We start from the raw sequence: 15,478 nt of genomic DNA, 5'->3' as shown, positions 1-15,478 counted from the left end.
GGGCTGGCCTGGGCTGTCCACACAGAGCAGGCAGGGCTGCCAGAATGGGCAAGTTTCACACCTGAACAAACGGGTGCTGCTCTGCAGTCAGGGGCTGTGTGATGGCTCTACTGCTGAGCACTAACTCTGAATATGCGACTGTGCTCAGTTGTACAGGGCAGCGTTACTGCAGCATCCAGGAGCGTGGCAATGACTGGAATTGCCACCAAAGCCATCACCACAGACCCCTCTCTTTCCTGCATGTCCAGCCAGCCAGTGCACTCCTGTACAACTGCAGGGGGGCAGGATGTAAGCACACACATGCACAAAGAGAATTGCCACAGAAGGTTTCCAAGCTCCCTGCAGACACAGGGTCCCTGCAGCAAGTGCGGCGCACTCACGGCTGGGACATACCTGTGGGAAAGAACTTACTTGCCAAGGGCTGAGGAGTGTGCCCACTGCCAAAGGGTTCTCTGACCTCTGCTTATTGCAGAAGAAACAGACAGGAAAGCCAGCTTGTATGAAACCCAATTATTCAAATTTATTAACATCAAGAATTATGCAATGATGCTGTAGATTTTTTTTATTAACAAATAGAAAACAGACTGTATACAACAGTGACCCCTACAGCACTATGCATCCACAAGGTAAAAATGAATGTGTCCTCCAACATTACCAACCCTGGATTGCTGATTTCAACGTAGCTTGGATTCTTAACATTCGGAATACATGTGATAATACAATTAGATACCCTTCCACCACCTTTATTCATAACTCGATGCACTCAAAAGAGGGCTGCTCACTCCCCATCTTTAGTGCAAGCGTGATATAATAAGGAGTATTAATATATAGTACCATTAAATTAAGTCCAGTAGTCTTGCCACATTGGTTCATTAGAACATCCTGAAGTAGCGGAAAGTACAATATTCTAGTGACTCTTAACATTTGCAGGATAGCAGAAATTATAGATACACCCAACCTCTGAAGCCATGTGTACTCCCCTCCCCTTCCCTGCAGTACCCTGCTTCCAAAGCGAGATGGTCCAGCTCTGCTGTGGATCAGCTGGGCTTGTGCTCCTTGCCTTTGTCAATGCTCTGACGCGCTCCACTGGTGAGAGGTGACAGGATGGCGCTTGCACGCACAGAACCGTGGGATTAACACAAAGGGCCGTGTCTTGCTCTTTCCATCCCCTCCCTGGGGAACTGTGGGACCCCCTCACTACTCCTGCCCCCTTTCCAGCAAGACACACAAAAAGTGCCTGGAGCCCGGGATTTCGGGTCTCTCACAAACAAGGCAACGACAACTCACGTCATATCAGGATCTGCCAATACACACGGTCACTGGATTGGTTGAACACGTATTGTAATAGGACTGAACAGTTTCCAGCTGACAAAGGGACGCTTCTCTGGCGACCCCATATGCCTTCCCAAACCCAAACCTACTAAGGAAATAATGGGGTGGGGGGGGGGGTGGGGAGAAGACTAAAAAAATAATTGGTAGCTTAGGTCCAGTTCCATGAAATTTCATATTCTACAGAGGATTAAAAAGCCTACGGGGAATGGAGATGGGCAGGAACCACAAGCCAGCTGCTGCGAATTACCAAGGAAGCTGCACTAAAATGGGCAGAACCAGCAGTGACTGGGCTGAAATAAACACAGGGCAGTAAAAAAAGTAAAAGCAAAAGGAAATTAAAAAAACAAAACCCAACTCCCAAAGGTTTGGCGGGTCCAGTTCTGCTTGGGCAAAACATTAAGACTTGCAAAAAATAAAAAATAAAGAGAGAGAAGATTATAAAAACCACTAGTAACTATTTTACATGTTTAAAAAAAAGATCCCATTCCACCCACCTAAAGCCTTGCTGTGAAATGCAGTCGGCATGAGAGAGGGTGAGAGATGCACATGAGCAGAAATTCAGCCAGAGACTGGAAATGCTTTTGGAGTCGGATTCCCTCATTTGGCGCTGGGGCTAAGTTCCTAAATGCCGTGGTCAAAACTGGTTGGCGTGGAGGTCTGCTGCCTGGGCAGTACCTCCACCTGTACAGAAGGACTGAGGAATGGGCGGCTCTGGCTCAGAGGGACCCATCTCCACTCCTAGACATCCCCACCGCGACTGGAGGAAAGCACTGTTACGTTGCATAGTGGTCGAAGCTGCCAAGGTACTCCAGTGCGGCTCTGTAGCACAGCTGGTATTGGTCCTGCAAGGCAGCAACGAGGGAAACATGAGCAGAGGGGACACAAGGACAGCGGGCTGTAGGGCCCAACATCCAGAGACATCAGGGCCCTCCCTTCTCCCACAGATCTGCACTGCCACGCACAGGAGGGGAGCTCACCTCTGTCTGCACCATGGCCGGCCGCTGCGTTCGCAAGGTCTTCACCATCTGGAACATGTCCACCACGCCCTCGTAGCGCATCCTCTCCAGCACAATGCTGAGTGTGATGAACACACCGGTGCGCCCAACCCCAGCGCTGCACAGGGAGCAAGAGGGGCCACTGTGAGTCCTGCCAGCCCCAGAAAGGCTCTGCAGAGCTGCTAGGAGTGGTGCAAGCTGCTCCTGGAGCACAGGGACCTGCACTGGGGTGAGGCTGCAGTCCTTACCTGCAGTGCACTGTGATGGGCCCATCCTGCCCGAACTGCTCCTTGGTCTTGTGCACCTGCCCAATGAAGTCAATGAAACCCTCTCCTGTCTTTGGCACTCCCTGTTCAGGCCAGTCTGTGAACTGGAACTGGCGGATGGTCCGTGACTGGCCATCCTGCAGGGAGAGAGGTGTTAGATGTGAACCATCGGAGAGGGCCTGATCTCACTCCCCTCAGTGCTGGTGGTCTGACCTGCTCTCAGACCCCCTGAACCAGGCCACGTGAGAAGGTGCACAGGTCACAGGTGAGCCCAGGCAGATAATTTGCTGCATGTTTGGGACCTGTATCTGTTCTCCCATGTTCACCCCAGGGTAGCTTAGCTGAGCAGGCCTTTGCGCCCTACAGGGTCCATCGCGTCAGTGTTTGGGGCCCAGCTCCACCCTAGAATCATGTTTACTGTAACACAAGGGTCCTGTGCCCAGTCAGATGCTGCACTGACAGACTCCAGGTGCAGGAGGACCTGTGTTAAATGCTTGCTCAAGTGAGCAGCACAGGCAAGGCAGGGTCTGGTGCTGACAGGGATCCCTGAGCTGTTCATGGCGCTAACACAGCTGGCAGGACAGGAACCTGTGGAGAGAGGAGCAGTAGGTGCTGGGCAGCAGCCCTTTTTGCCTGCAGTGCAAGGCAGCATTTGCTTTCCCATTTCTCCAGGAGCTGTTGCATACTCCCTTGACTGGTCTGGGTAGGGCAGAGGCATGAGAGACAGAGGAGCTGGGGAGCCAGCAGATGCACTCACCCTGGCATCCGTCACCTTGAACTCTCGGAGGATGTACTGTGGCATGTTGTACTCTGCCATGGGGTCCACCACGAAGTACTGGTACCGGGCAGAGCGCTCTGCAGGCCAGTACTGATGGCACTTCTCCTGTGGATGAGGAGCAGGGTAAGACATTAGCACTGACAAGCTGCTGCTCCTCCCTCCCGCTCCCTGGGTGCCTATGTGGTTGTGGGGCCACAGGGTCAGCCACCAGACAGTGGGGGGCTCACCCAGAGCAAGTGGTGCCAAACACAGACTGGGGTGAGACAAGAGCATGTACCCACAACAGCAGCCCCACAACCCCTTCTCCCCACAGCAGGACTCGTACCCGGCCCATCTCACGCAGCTTTGTCAACATCACCACAATGGTGGAGTCGTGCTCCCAGAGCATCCGCCAGAAATCCTCTGTGGTCTCAGCCAGTGGTCCCTGCGTGGCGATGTAGGCCTTCTGCTGCCTGTGACAAACATAATGGTGCTCAGAGCAGCTCCTCAGAGATGGGCAGCAGCTCCTTCTGGGGGCTGGGTGAGCTGGAGGCAGGGCCCCATGGTACCAGGGAGAAAGTCTGACAATCCAGCTGTAGGAGGCAGGTCTCCAGGATGAGCCATGGGCTCCGGGAGAGAGGTGAGCTGGTCCAGCACTTGTCCTCTAAGTGCTCCCTACAGACACAGTGAGCACAGCTTGGAGGATCCAGAAAAGCTCTTAGTGCTTGCTGGGGTGACAGCATCCCCTGCCCAGCCTCTTGCTGCTGTTCTTGCTGCCCAACTTCTTGTCTCCAGTAATGCTCCTGCACTGAGAGCCCTCTTGGCACCCAGGCCCCCACTTCCAGGCTGCCAGCACCCACCTGGGCTGGAAGGAGAGACTGTGCTTGGCGATGATCCCAGCAGCACCCCCGTGTTCCTGCACTTTTACTCTCTGCAGTACCTGCTGTCCCTCCCATTGCATGGGAAAACACAGAGCAGCTGAACCAGGTCACCTGGATTACACACTCCAGACAATAATGAGGGCAGTGTGGAAACCATGAATACAGTTTTCTACATTTTTCTGCTTTTCTAAAGAGAGTTTTTTTTTGGTTCCACTGCCAACTAGAGCACCTCTCCTAATTTTCTGTGTGACCTGCCCCAGACTAGCCCCCAACCTGAAGAAAACCCCCTTGGTGCTTTGGACTCAGCTCTGGCATGCTGGTACCATGGCTCTCTGAGCTCCCAGCCTGGCACAGCAGAACCCGGGCTGGCTCCACCACTGCGGGGCGCTGCAGCCCGTGGGACCAGGGCTGGCTTCTTCCATCCTGCCTTCCTCCCTCTGTTCTGCCTTCATCCCTCTACTGGTGCTATTTTTAATGGTGCTAAATTAACGAACGTGCTGCAGGGCAGCTGTAACATGCAGGATGCAGACAGGGGCTGCTTCAAGGTGGATTTATAACACATCGTAAAAAACAGGGAATGGGGATGCAGAATGAAGTGAAAAAGCTAATAAAGATGCAGCATCAGTGATATCTGCAGGACCTTGGGCCAACTGATTTCTTTAGATAACTAGAAGAATGATGGTTCAAAGGAAGAGATTAGAAGAGATAACAGATCTTGGGGATAGGGTAAGTAGCACATGAAATGGTACCACCTGCTGTGATGGCAGCCCTCTCCCTCCCTCCGTAGCATCACCAAGAGGCAAAGGCAGTGTTGCTCTCCATCAGCTCTGGAGCCAGGACAGTGGCTGCAGCCCATCTGTCAGACTCAGGCTGCAGCCAGGCAGCTGCCTTAATGACTGGTGGTGGATGGCTCTGTGCCACACACCCAGCAGGTAGTGGAGGCTCTCTCTGCTCTGTCACAGCTTTTCTCCAGCCCCTTCATCCCTCCCCATTACTCTGTCCCACCCTGAGGAAGCCTGGCTTCCTTGGTTTTCCTGTGTTGGGATGCTCCCAGGGTTGCTCCCCTTTTGCTCCTTGTCCACTCTTGCCTCCACACAGCCCTTCTCCCTGGAAACTCTAGCTGGGCTCAGCTGCTGGAGCAGCGACAAGGCACAGAGCTGCTGGCCTGGCTGGGCCCACATTTGTTCCCTTTGGCAGTGCCTTTTGCTTCTGGGAGGTTACCAGTCCAAAAGAGGCAGGTGGGCAAAGCCAAGCTGGAAGGGACGACCTTACAGTGATGGTGCACAGAGAGATGACAGGAACAGGCCTTTTATGTGCATCATTGTGATTTAGTTTGGATTATTGTCTAGGGGTTGGTTGGGAAGGGGATGTGGCCACTGGGCTATTCTTCTCTCCTGGCATTTAGCATCTGAGAATGAGATGTCAGCAGACAGATACAGAAAACTTAGGCATTACTGCCCCACTAGATCTTAATCTGTGCTTTCTAAACTGTGCTCTGGAGAAAGTAACCAGGTAATGGACTTCATAGTGTCCAGCACCAGCCCTGCCTGAGGATCCAGACTCCTCCCAAAATCAAGACATGGAACAAGCCTTGAGCTGCTGCCTGGATCAGCCACTCAGTGGAAGCACACTCCTAACTCTAGTTGCTACAGCGGGGAGGCAGGTTTGAGTTAGGCACTGTAGATATAAAACACAAGCCAAGGGATGCCTACCAGAATATCCCCTAAAACTTCCCTAGGAGCCAACACAGCCTGCCACTCCAGCCATGTGGGCATCTGTCTACAGCAATGCAAGCCAGCCTGGCAGCGCTCACTCACAGGCAGTCTTCACATATTGTAACTACACACACTGCAGTGTCTGAGAAGATGGAAATAGATAAAATGCAACAAAGCGGTCCCTGTCCCACCTCAGCCGGTCAGGACCAGTACTTGGGAAAGAGAAGGCAGCTCTGCCTGGGTTTCCAAGCAGGAAGGACAAGCTGGCACAGTCACCCAAGGTAATCCTTACCTGTAGCCATCTATGAAGCTGGCATTGATGTAGTCAGAGCCCTCGACACCGCGGATGGGCTGCAGGCAGACTCTTGTCAGCTCGTACGGCATGATGTTCACGAGGCGGTTCTTGAACTTGTTGCACGGGAGGTTGGCACTGATGAAACGTGAGGTATGTGCTTTAGAATTGGCCAGCAGCTGAAAGAGGAGGAGACACATCAGATCCCTGCTGGAGATGCAGCAGTCTGGGGGCAGAATTGGGATCCTGGCAGCAGTCATGCAGTGGAGTGGAGACTCACAGCAGCCGACACACACAGAGCCATGAAGCTTTGTACCTCTCTGAGACACGGATGTATGCTGGATGGTGGCAGGGAAGCAAAGCTTTTCCTCTTCCAACAATGTCTTGTTATTTACTTCTCACCCCAGAAGAACCCAAGAAAATGTGAGAATTGTGACAGTTTTAGGTAAAGAAGATATATTTTGGGTTACTGTGAGACATTTTATGGCTGTCTTTGAGTCCCGTAAACTGGAGTCATGGTAAATGTGTTACTTAGATCTGCTGGCAGATTCAAACAGAAGTCACTCTTCCTTCCCCCAGCTGCTTTTTTTTTTTTTTTTTCCTTCCCCAAAGACTGCCTCCAGCACCTCCAGAACCACCCTTCTCTCTATGAGTGGAAGCTTGACCTCTACAGAGGCTCTCTGCAGGGGGACAGGGTTACTTTCTGGGGAGCAGTGCAGCCATGGGAGGACCTCCCATGTTCTGCTCCCCAGGGTTTCCCATGTAGTGGACACTGCCAGGGCACAGAGAGGAGCAATTTCATTACTGTTCTCAAGAGACCTTTGGAGAAATGAAAGGAAAGTAAAATTTTGTCTTTCTTACAACAGAATTGCTTGAGTTGAGCACTATTCTGTGGCTCTCCTGAGGAGTTTTTCTCAGTGTCACCATGAGACACTCAGGCAGCATGTTTTTCTGTCCCAACCCCAGGATACCAGCAGCTCTGATAACCACAGGACGGAGCTTCTCAGCTATTCCCAGTTTACATGGAAAGTCAATATTTTGCCTCTCCTGCTCCTATGTCACTTGGAGGGAATCCCCAGGGTGAAGGTGTACTGCTGCAGTTCATTTCACAGCCTGCATGGTCTGCTGCCTCCCTGCATGAGCTATATTCCCCTGCAAGAGTTCACTGGACTAATGCACCTCATCTGAGAATATGGGCACTTAACTGAGCTGACTTCAGCTTCAAGGCTGTAATAAATATCTGCAGTTGGCATACACAGATACAGGCAGAAAAATGTGGGCTTGGCTTCTTAAAAATGGTGTGCCTTAAAACACTGCCTTCACCAATTCTAGACAGTGAGGCTTGGTGTTGAGGTAGTTAAAAGATTACAGAGCTTAGCATTGAAGAAATGAGACCAGAAATGTCTCACATATTTAAATTGGAGCTGTTTCCAGACAAGTTGTTCACAGTAACATCAATTATCACTAACATGATATGCATCTGATTTCAGATGCAGCTCCTGCCGCACAGTGAACCTAGAGCAGAATGTGCTGCTGGGAACTGCACATCCATCTGCCTTTTATATCATCCCCAGAAGCTGCCAATCCAGGGGGGACCATGGCCGACACAAGCTTTAAAATTCAAATGTATTTTAAATCAGTGCCTACCTGCTTTAGAAACACACAAAAGAATAACTGTCTGTAATGATCCATAGCCCACCTCTCCCAAGCCCTGGACGAGCAACCTGAGGAGCTCTGTGGGCAGAGACAGGGCGCTAGAGAAGTGGGGTGCTGGGGCTCTGCCACCAACCTTGAATTCCAGCTCCATTGCAGTGACGCTCTCGCCCGGTGGCACCTGCGTCAGCTTCTGGATGTGGGCGAAGAGGTTGCGCGCGGGCACCTCGGTGTTGCCGCACGTGGCGGCCTCCAGCAAGGCCTCGTGGATGAAGATGTACTGGTCCTCTGTCTGCACCATGTAGTTGCGCTGGGAGCGCATGCACGTCACGTGGCCGTAGATGTCCACGGTCTTCTCGTGCTTCATCCGCTCCAGCATGGCGTCGATGACAATGAAGCAGCCGGTTCGGCCCACACCAGCACTGCAGGAGCAAAGCACACGGTCTGAGACGACACAGCCTCCTACAGATGTCACACGAGCTCTAAGAGTGCTTAAGAGATCACCCGGACTTGGGGCACACAAGGGGAGTAAAGGCTGCTCTCTAGGAGTGAAGCTCCAAACAAGAAGTGACAGGAGGAGCGAGAGAGAGAATCACTGGAGAATGCATGAGGCTCCTCAGCCTTTCTGCTGTCCCCCTTTCATTGCTGGAGTGGAAAGGACATGGTGTCACCCTGCTGATCCCTGTGGTGGCTGGCAGCCTCTCCACAAGGAAAGGAGGAATGTGTTTAACAGGCAGGAGAGTGACACACACGTGTGTGTGAAGTCAGAAGACGTGAAGAGCAGACTGGGCCCTAATACCAGTGAAGTCAGTAATTTCCAGCCTGCTTGTCCCCTGACCTGGGTCACTGTTTCCTCACCCATAAAACAAGCACGGCCAGCCTGGGAGGGCAAGTAGAAAGCTGAGGTTATGCACAACTGTGCTGAGCCCTTCACTCAAGCACCAAATGCCTCTCCACAGCTGTTGGACAGGCAGCAGCAAACCTCAAGCTACTCCCTCTGAGAGCACCCTGAAAACAACAGATACACGGTTGTGACATGTAAACACAGACAGAGATAGGGAGCTAGGCATTCCCTTATTTATGGTGCAAGTCATATCCTTAACAGGGCTTTAATACAGCTTGTTTGTGTGTTAATTACACCCCACTACCATCTGAAACAGAGCATGAAAGAAGAGCATTAAACACTGCTGGTAAGGCGTATGTTGAAACAGCAATGATGGAGTGGTTTGTTCAGTAACAGGCCCCTCTTGGCTGCTACAAATAAATCTTGGCTGGGTAAGATGCTGAGCCTTAGTAGACTAATATTTTGCCTTAAGAGCTGCCTTTCTACCCTGTGAAAAAGTGCAGCTGTAAATACTGCATATGAATGTTCGTAGAGGTCACTGCATGCATTTCTGTCAGTGATGTGCAGCTGAAGGTACCACCCACTTATGCTGGGCACAGATAATTTAGTTTTGAAATGGCACTTGCAGTTTTGCAGGAAAATTGTTTTCTGAGGCTCTTCACATAGCAGTGCTGTTTAATCTGATACAGCAGTAGCAACAGAAATGCCACCATTGCATTACAACTGCTGGGCCTGTTCTGCTGCCAGCCCAAGCATGCAGTGCAGGTTATGCTACCATGAAACCTTTCCCACAAGAAGGGGAGACTCCACTTTCAGACGGGTTAAAGCTCCTGCAGCCAGAAGGCAAACAGTCCTACCTGCAATGCACAACCATGGGCCCAGCATCTGTTGGGTTACAGGCCTTGACCCGTCGCAGGAAAGCGAGGATTGGGGTGGGGTATTCTGGGACCCCGTGATCGGGCCAAGCCATGAACTGGAACTGTCGCAGCTCTGTCTTCTCATTGGAGCCATTCTGTCGAATACAAAGAGGAGTTGTTTTGCATGAGAACATCTCATACCAGTGCAGGAACCCACTGACAGGGCAACAACACAACAGGCACGCAAAGCCCTGTGTGATGATGCATGTACTGGGCTTTCACCAGTGAAAATTTGGAGGAAAAACACACATTTATTGCAAATCTCCAATACATATAGATGCTCTGTAGAAAGGCAGTTTTACAGACAACAGAGCATCTCTGCAGGAGGGGAGCAGACTGCAGGGAAGGTGAAAGACTCTCTTCTGCACAGCACAGGTTCACTACCCGCATACTCACTGCACGTTCAGGGAAAATGGGCACTGGTCATGGAAGGGCTACAGCAGCCAGTTCCCTCCCTGCTCCTCTGCATCATGGTGTCCCTGGGCTGGGTGATCAGCCTGTGTCTGCAGACTGCCCTGTTACTCTCTGGGCTTGGCTGAGTGATCCATGCAGCAAGCAGTAGAATGGCTGTGTGGTTGCTGGGACCTTCCTGGGGCACGAGTGTGTCCCCCCTGAGCACTGGGCTCCTGGCCCAGACTCAGTCACGCACAGAAGCACTTGCTGCAAAGCCTGTCTGCATTGACACTGCTGCTGGCACTGCCCCCAGGGATTTCCAAACACTAATGAGGAATGCAGCAGGCAGGAGAGAAGGGTTTATGCTCATGTCAGAAACAGCCCCTCCATTTGCATTATTAGTGACAGGAATGATAAAAATTCACTGCTTCCTGTGTTGTCCCCCTAATGGGAGGACAGCTGCTACCTTTACACTCACCAGAGGCAAGAACAGCCCTGCTCTGGGGCCATTGCAGAAAGCACACAGAAGAGCATCAAGTATCCTGGCCAAAGTCCAGTGGTAGCCAGATGCACAACCTGCACCTGATCTCCTACTGCAGCCCATCTGTGAGACACGGCTCATCTGTGGACTGGCCACACGCCTGGCCAAGCCAGGTACAGCCAGTGGGCCCTGCCTGTGGGCCATGGAGCACCCTGCAGCACTGGGAAGCATCTCTGCAGTACGTGAAGCAGCAGCAGCCCAGCCAGTCCCATACCTTGTACAGCGCAAAGGTGCGGACGGTGTAGGTTGCCAGCTCGACTGTATCCAGCAGGACCACCTGGATCATCCCATAGGTTTCTGTGCCCCGGCTCGGCCAGTACTGGTCACACTTTACCTGCAGGGAGGCGAGGAAAATGGGTCAGTGACTGGCTGCTGGCTGGGGCATTTGAGGTGAGGAACAGGGCTCTGCCCTTCAAAAGGTAAAGACAGAAGAAATGAGTCATTGTACGGGGAGGGGGCTCTAAAATCCAGATTTCTTTCCCCCAGCAAAATCCCCAGCAAAAAGGCAGCACCCACTGGACGCCTTTCCATAAGACTTAGAATCACAAGAATATTCTGAGCTAAACTGGCCCACAAGGATTATCTAGTCCAGCTTTCAAGTGAATGGCCCATATGGAAATTGAACCAATCTTGGTGTTATTAGCACCATGCTCTGACCAACTGAGCTGATCTCAGTGAGTGACTACTCCTTGAAAGAGGGATTTTCCTTTTCCCCTGGAGCCATTGGTGAAAGTAGCGAAGGGGGCCAGGCCACCAGACAAAAGCAGCAAGAGCAACACCAGATAGCAAGACAGTGAGCAGCAATTCCTAGCAGTGATTTGGTGTCTGCTGTAGTTCTTCTCTGCCTCCAGTTTGGTGAGATGGGCATCTTTGGGGCTTTGCCTGAACCACCCCCGCCTGAGCTCCACCCAGATGAAGAGAAGGTGGGCAGCTGTGGGATGATGGGAGAAGAGCTAGCGCAGCAAGGAGGAGGAAATGGTGGTTTCTGTGGGCACTGCTCTACTCAAAGGGCAGCTGAGGTAAATAAGATGCAGTCTGTATCCCCACCAGCTCCCAGCTATGCCGCCTGGTGTCCTTGACCCACAAGCTGTGGCAGGACAGAGCTGACAGTCCAGCACAGTACACACCAACAGGAATTACCTTTCCCATAACATCCACAGTCTCCCAGGGTGCCCCTGCCAGCATGGCCTTGGGCAGCAAACCACTCTTGAGACAGGTGGGACACAGCCCATGCCAGGGCTCCAGCCTGAATGCTGTGTCCACCCTCTCTGCACTGCTGTAGGCTTGAGTGCATTGAGCATCACCAAGTGACCCCAACCTGCCCCTGTGGCAGGTGGCACACCCCTGAAAATCTACATCTCCCAGGTGTTTCAAAATGGCTCTGCAAGGAACAGACAGCAGCTTGGACACAGACACATCTTGTTCTCCCTCTGCAAGAAGACACAGACTGTGGCCAAACTATCCCTTCAGCCCCTTCCTGCAGGCAGCACTGTCCCATAATGAAAACACTGCTGCTCCCTAGAAACCTCCTGCCTTGCATCAACCTTATCACCCCTTTCCAGCTCTGCAGTCAGAATGCTTTGAGCTCCTGGTCACAGCTTTTGTTGCATCCCACTTGGCAGACAGCCAAACACATCCCCAGGGGCCCATCCCTCTGCCCCCTTCACTTCCCTGCACATCCCTCCCTGCTCACATGCTGCTGCTTTCCTCCTCCTCTTCACAGCTCAATGTTTGCAAACTACTCCTCCTTTTTTTTTTTTTCTTTTTTTCTGTGAAGCCCCAAGCTCCCTATTTAATTGGCACCCTGAGCATCCCTGTTTTATCTGGTACCTGGCTCCCCCACCCTGCAGAGCCACAGTGCCTGGCTGACAGGAGGAAGACTTCATTCCCACCCATGTGCACCACACCGAGAATGGTTTCCCACCCTAGGAGAGAGGAGTGAATGGAAGATCATCTGTGCTTGTCAAGGAATAGTAAACTTAATTATTAGCAGAACATGTTTACAGGGGAAAGCGTGGGAAGGGAAACAATAAGCTTAATTAGGAATCAATGAAGTTCTGCCTTTTAATTGAAACCACTTGCAGCAGGGTGGGGCTTGTGAGAGCTAAGAGCCTTCATCCTGCACTCTGGCTCTGGAGTGCTGCAACCTGGAGTCAGAGGGATGCATCTCACTGCTTTCTGGGTTCTGCTCACTGCAAGGCTGCCTAATGGGGTACTGCAGGTGCCTGTGCAAGCAGAACAGCTCTGCTGCCTCCTGCCCAGGGTCTCCTGCTGTTTGGGCTGCTGTGCTGCCTTGGATCTGTGGCAACACGGCAGGCCCTGCAATAATCTCAGGATTCCTCTTCCTCACTTGGCACAGAGCATTTGGTGCTGACTGGCTGCAGCACCAGCAACTTGGAGGTCACAAACATTATTTCACAGCTAAACTGACCCCATCTTGAGTAGATGGCACCTGCAGGCTTCTCCATGAGGTCTGAGTTCCTCTTGCCTGGCTTGGGCATGATGTGACTCTCTCAAAGGGTGAGGAGAGCAGCACGGCATCCTGCAAATGCTGGGGACAGCTGCCTGCTGTGGTTTGCAGGGGATGTTTCAGGGGAACAGCACAGTCTGTCCCTGTGCTTGAGCCTACACCTCAGGGACAGCAGTCCCCTCCTGCCACCCACATGCTGCAGGGTTGTGTACTCAAGCACAAAACAAACTTCAGAGGAGTTCCCTGTGTGGGATAATAGCAATGCCTGGGCTGGTAATTGAAAATTATTTATTCATGACCAGATAAGAGTCAGTCACATTTTCTGCCAAATTTACCCATAATGTTTATGCCCCATTTTCAAGCTCTGTAAATTTTATGCTGAAGCCGATGCACTGTGGCACTAAAGCAGATAAGAGATGTTTTCTTCTGGCAGTGCTTGTTTCTCATTAACTTAAGGAGCACAGTAATGTCCTGAACAGCCATTTATTGCAGCTTTGCTGAGTGGCTCCTGTTCCTCCCCTTTGATGCCCCAAGCCCAAGAGCAGCCGGGCACCTCTCTTCAGCTTGAGAGCTGTGCTCTGCCCCCGGCCCTGCTCACAAGCTCCAGATGGCACTGCTGTCAGCAAAAGGGCTGGAGCATCATGTGGCTGCCAGGCTTCTCCTCCCCAGGGCCCTTGAGCACCAGCCTCTTAACACCCCCTCCTGAGGACACGAAATGCCAGGAGAGATCACACTCCAGAGACGGCTGCTTGGTGCTCTGGGCTGGAAAAGAACAACCCACAGCACTGCTGTGGGAGACTTGGCTCTGCCAGGCTCTAGGGGATAGCCCAGGGTAGGAGAAATCCTGCTTTAACACCTCTCTCCTGGCAACACAGCCCGGCAGGGACGCACCACACTCGCAGCTTTGGGAAAGCTAATCTACAATGTGTGTTTCTGAACTGCCACCAAATGATTTTGAAACTGATTGTAAAGCTTTGAAGGCAGCTAAATTGCACAATCCAGCCATTTCTATCCTTTATGTGCTTTTCACTTTGTGAAAACATGAAAAAGGGAGGATGATTTAGACCATCAAGCCAGCTAAAATTGCAGACCATAAAAGCTGATGCTCTTTAAAGATTTTTTTTCCCCTCTGCAGCTCAGGAATCCTTTAAAGCAGTGTCACCCCCACAGGGCTGCCAAGCTGCCGCTGGTCCCGGTCGGCTTATCACAGCAGTGCCGAGGGTGACCTGGGGAGCTCGCCTGCAAAGGCAGCAGAGCCTGCTCTGCGCTGGGCAGCTCGCCATGAGGCCCTGCTACCCACCCCGGGCTCTGCAGCTGGACACAGTCCTGTGCTGTGCCAAAGCACCTGGGCAAGGGGACTTTCATGCGAGGTCACCCTTGGGTAATGCTGTGATTCCATGTGACTGCCTGGAGCAGTGCTGTCCCACAGCAGCGTGAACATCAGCAGGCAGAAATGCTGCAGGGACCCAAGGGGTTACATCAGATGAAGTTTAAGTCTCTGGAGCAGAATGAACTGCAAAACAGTGACTCATGTTGAAAGTTTGGAGCAATGGGCAATGACTGGGATTAGGATCTTCACGGGTCCCAAAAAGGTGTGCTCCCAAGAGAATTCCAGTCCTCACCAAAAGGGCATGAGGAAAAGCAGAGCAAGAAGGTGGCTAAAAGCAATCTTGTCTTGGAAGATGCCGAAAAAGGCAACAGGAACCCCCAGAGAAAATAATCTCCTGGCAGTCCACATTGCAGCTCCCCACCAGGATCCTGCTGTGAGGGAATGCCCTGAGACACCCACAGGGTACAGCAAACACGTCCAGGGAAGTCCTTGCTGTGAATCACTGGTTCAACTCAGGACTGACCAGGCTTCTCCACTGCCTCTCCTGGCAACCTGCCTCTCCCACAGTGCCAGAGAAAACTGCTCATTTCTCATTAGTGCTGGGGATGTGCCAAAGAGGCAGCAGGACATAGGCAGGCAGTGCCAGGGAGCAAATGCAGGGGTCTGGGTCTAGTCAGGTCAGCCTGCAGCCCCTGGGCAGTCTGCCCAATCAGGCAGGCTGCCTGAGATTCTCTGAGGGCTCTGGTCACCTCCTGCCCACAACAAGGGTTCAATGTCACCAAAAACCTGACCAAACACAGTGTTTGGGACAGAAACCAATACTGCAGGATGATAGGATGGGGTGTGCTGGGGGGAGATAACAGCTCAGCGGCACAGACATCTCAGGCAAAGACAAGTCCCTCTGCGGTCAGAGGAAACCTGTTATCTTCAAGAAACATGCACCTTGGAGTGCCTTGCCATAACTAAGAAGCCCAAAAGTTAAGTGAGTCAAGATTCCAGGCATGGATTTATTTGGCAACCCAGAAGGGCTTTTCCTTGTTCTTCAAATATATGCTCCATCACTGAAATGTGAAGGCACAAAAAAGTCCCCAT

At 52.0% G+C, this 15,478-nt stretch overlaps 1 protein-coding gene across 1 annotated transcript in view; it reads right to left on the bottom strand.

Annotated features, from left to right (window-relative positions):
- Window positions 1–495: 495 nt before the first annotated feature.
- PTPRF (protein tyrosine phosphatase receptor type F) overlaps window positions 496–15,478 on the bottom strand; it is a 376,714-nt gene continuing 361,731 nt past the window's right edge. Inside the window, exons 26-34 of the mRNA XM_041483344.1 lie at window positions 10,801–10,920; window positions 9,593–9,747; window positions 8,028–8,313; window positions 6,239–6,417; window positions 3,697–3,823; window positions 3,351–3,476; window positions 2,576–2,730; window positions 2,310–2,445; window positions 496–2,174 (exon numbers count right to left, since the gene is read on the bottom strand). Of these exons, the coding sequence (XP_041339278.1) occupies window positions 2,106–2,174; window positions 2,310–2,445; window positions 2,576–2,730; window positions 3,351–3,476; window positions 3,697–3,823; window positions 6,239–6,417; window positions 8,028–8,313; window positions 9,593–9,747; window positions 10,801–10,920 (1,353 nt within the window). The 3' untranslated portion in view covers window positions 496–2,105. The remainder of the gene's footprint in view (window positions 2,175–2,309; window positions 2,446–2,575; window positions 2,731–3,350; window positions 3,477–3,696; window positions 3,824–6,238; window positions 6,418–8,027; window positions 8,314–9,592; window positions 9,748–10,800; window positions 10,921–15,478) is intronic.

The sequence above is a fragment of the Pyrgilauda ruficollis genome, unplaced genomic scaffold (assembly GCF_017590135.1).
Source record: "Pyrgilauda ruficollis isolate IOZ18807 unplaced genomic scaffold, ASM1759013v1 scaffold6, whole genome shotgun sequence".
Classification (NCBI taxonomy): Eukaryota; Metazoa; Chordata; class Aves; order Passeriformes; family Passeridae; genus Pyrgilauda; species Pyrgilauda ruficollis.
The sequence above is the reverse complement of the archived record's forward strand: the minus strand, read 5'-3'. Positions and strand labels throughout refer to the sequence as shown.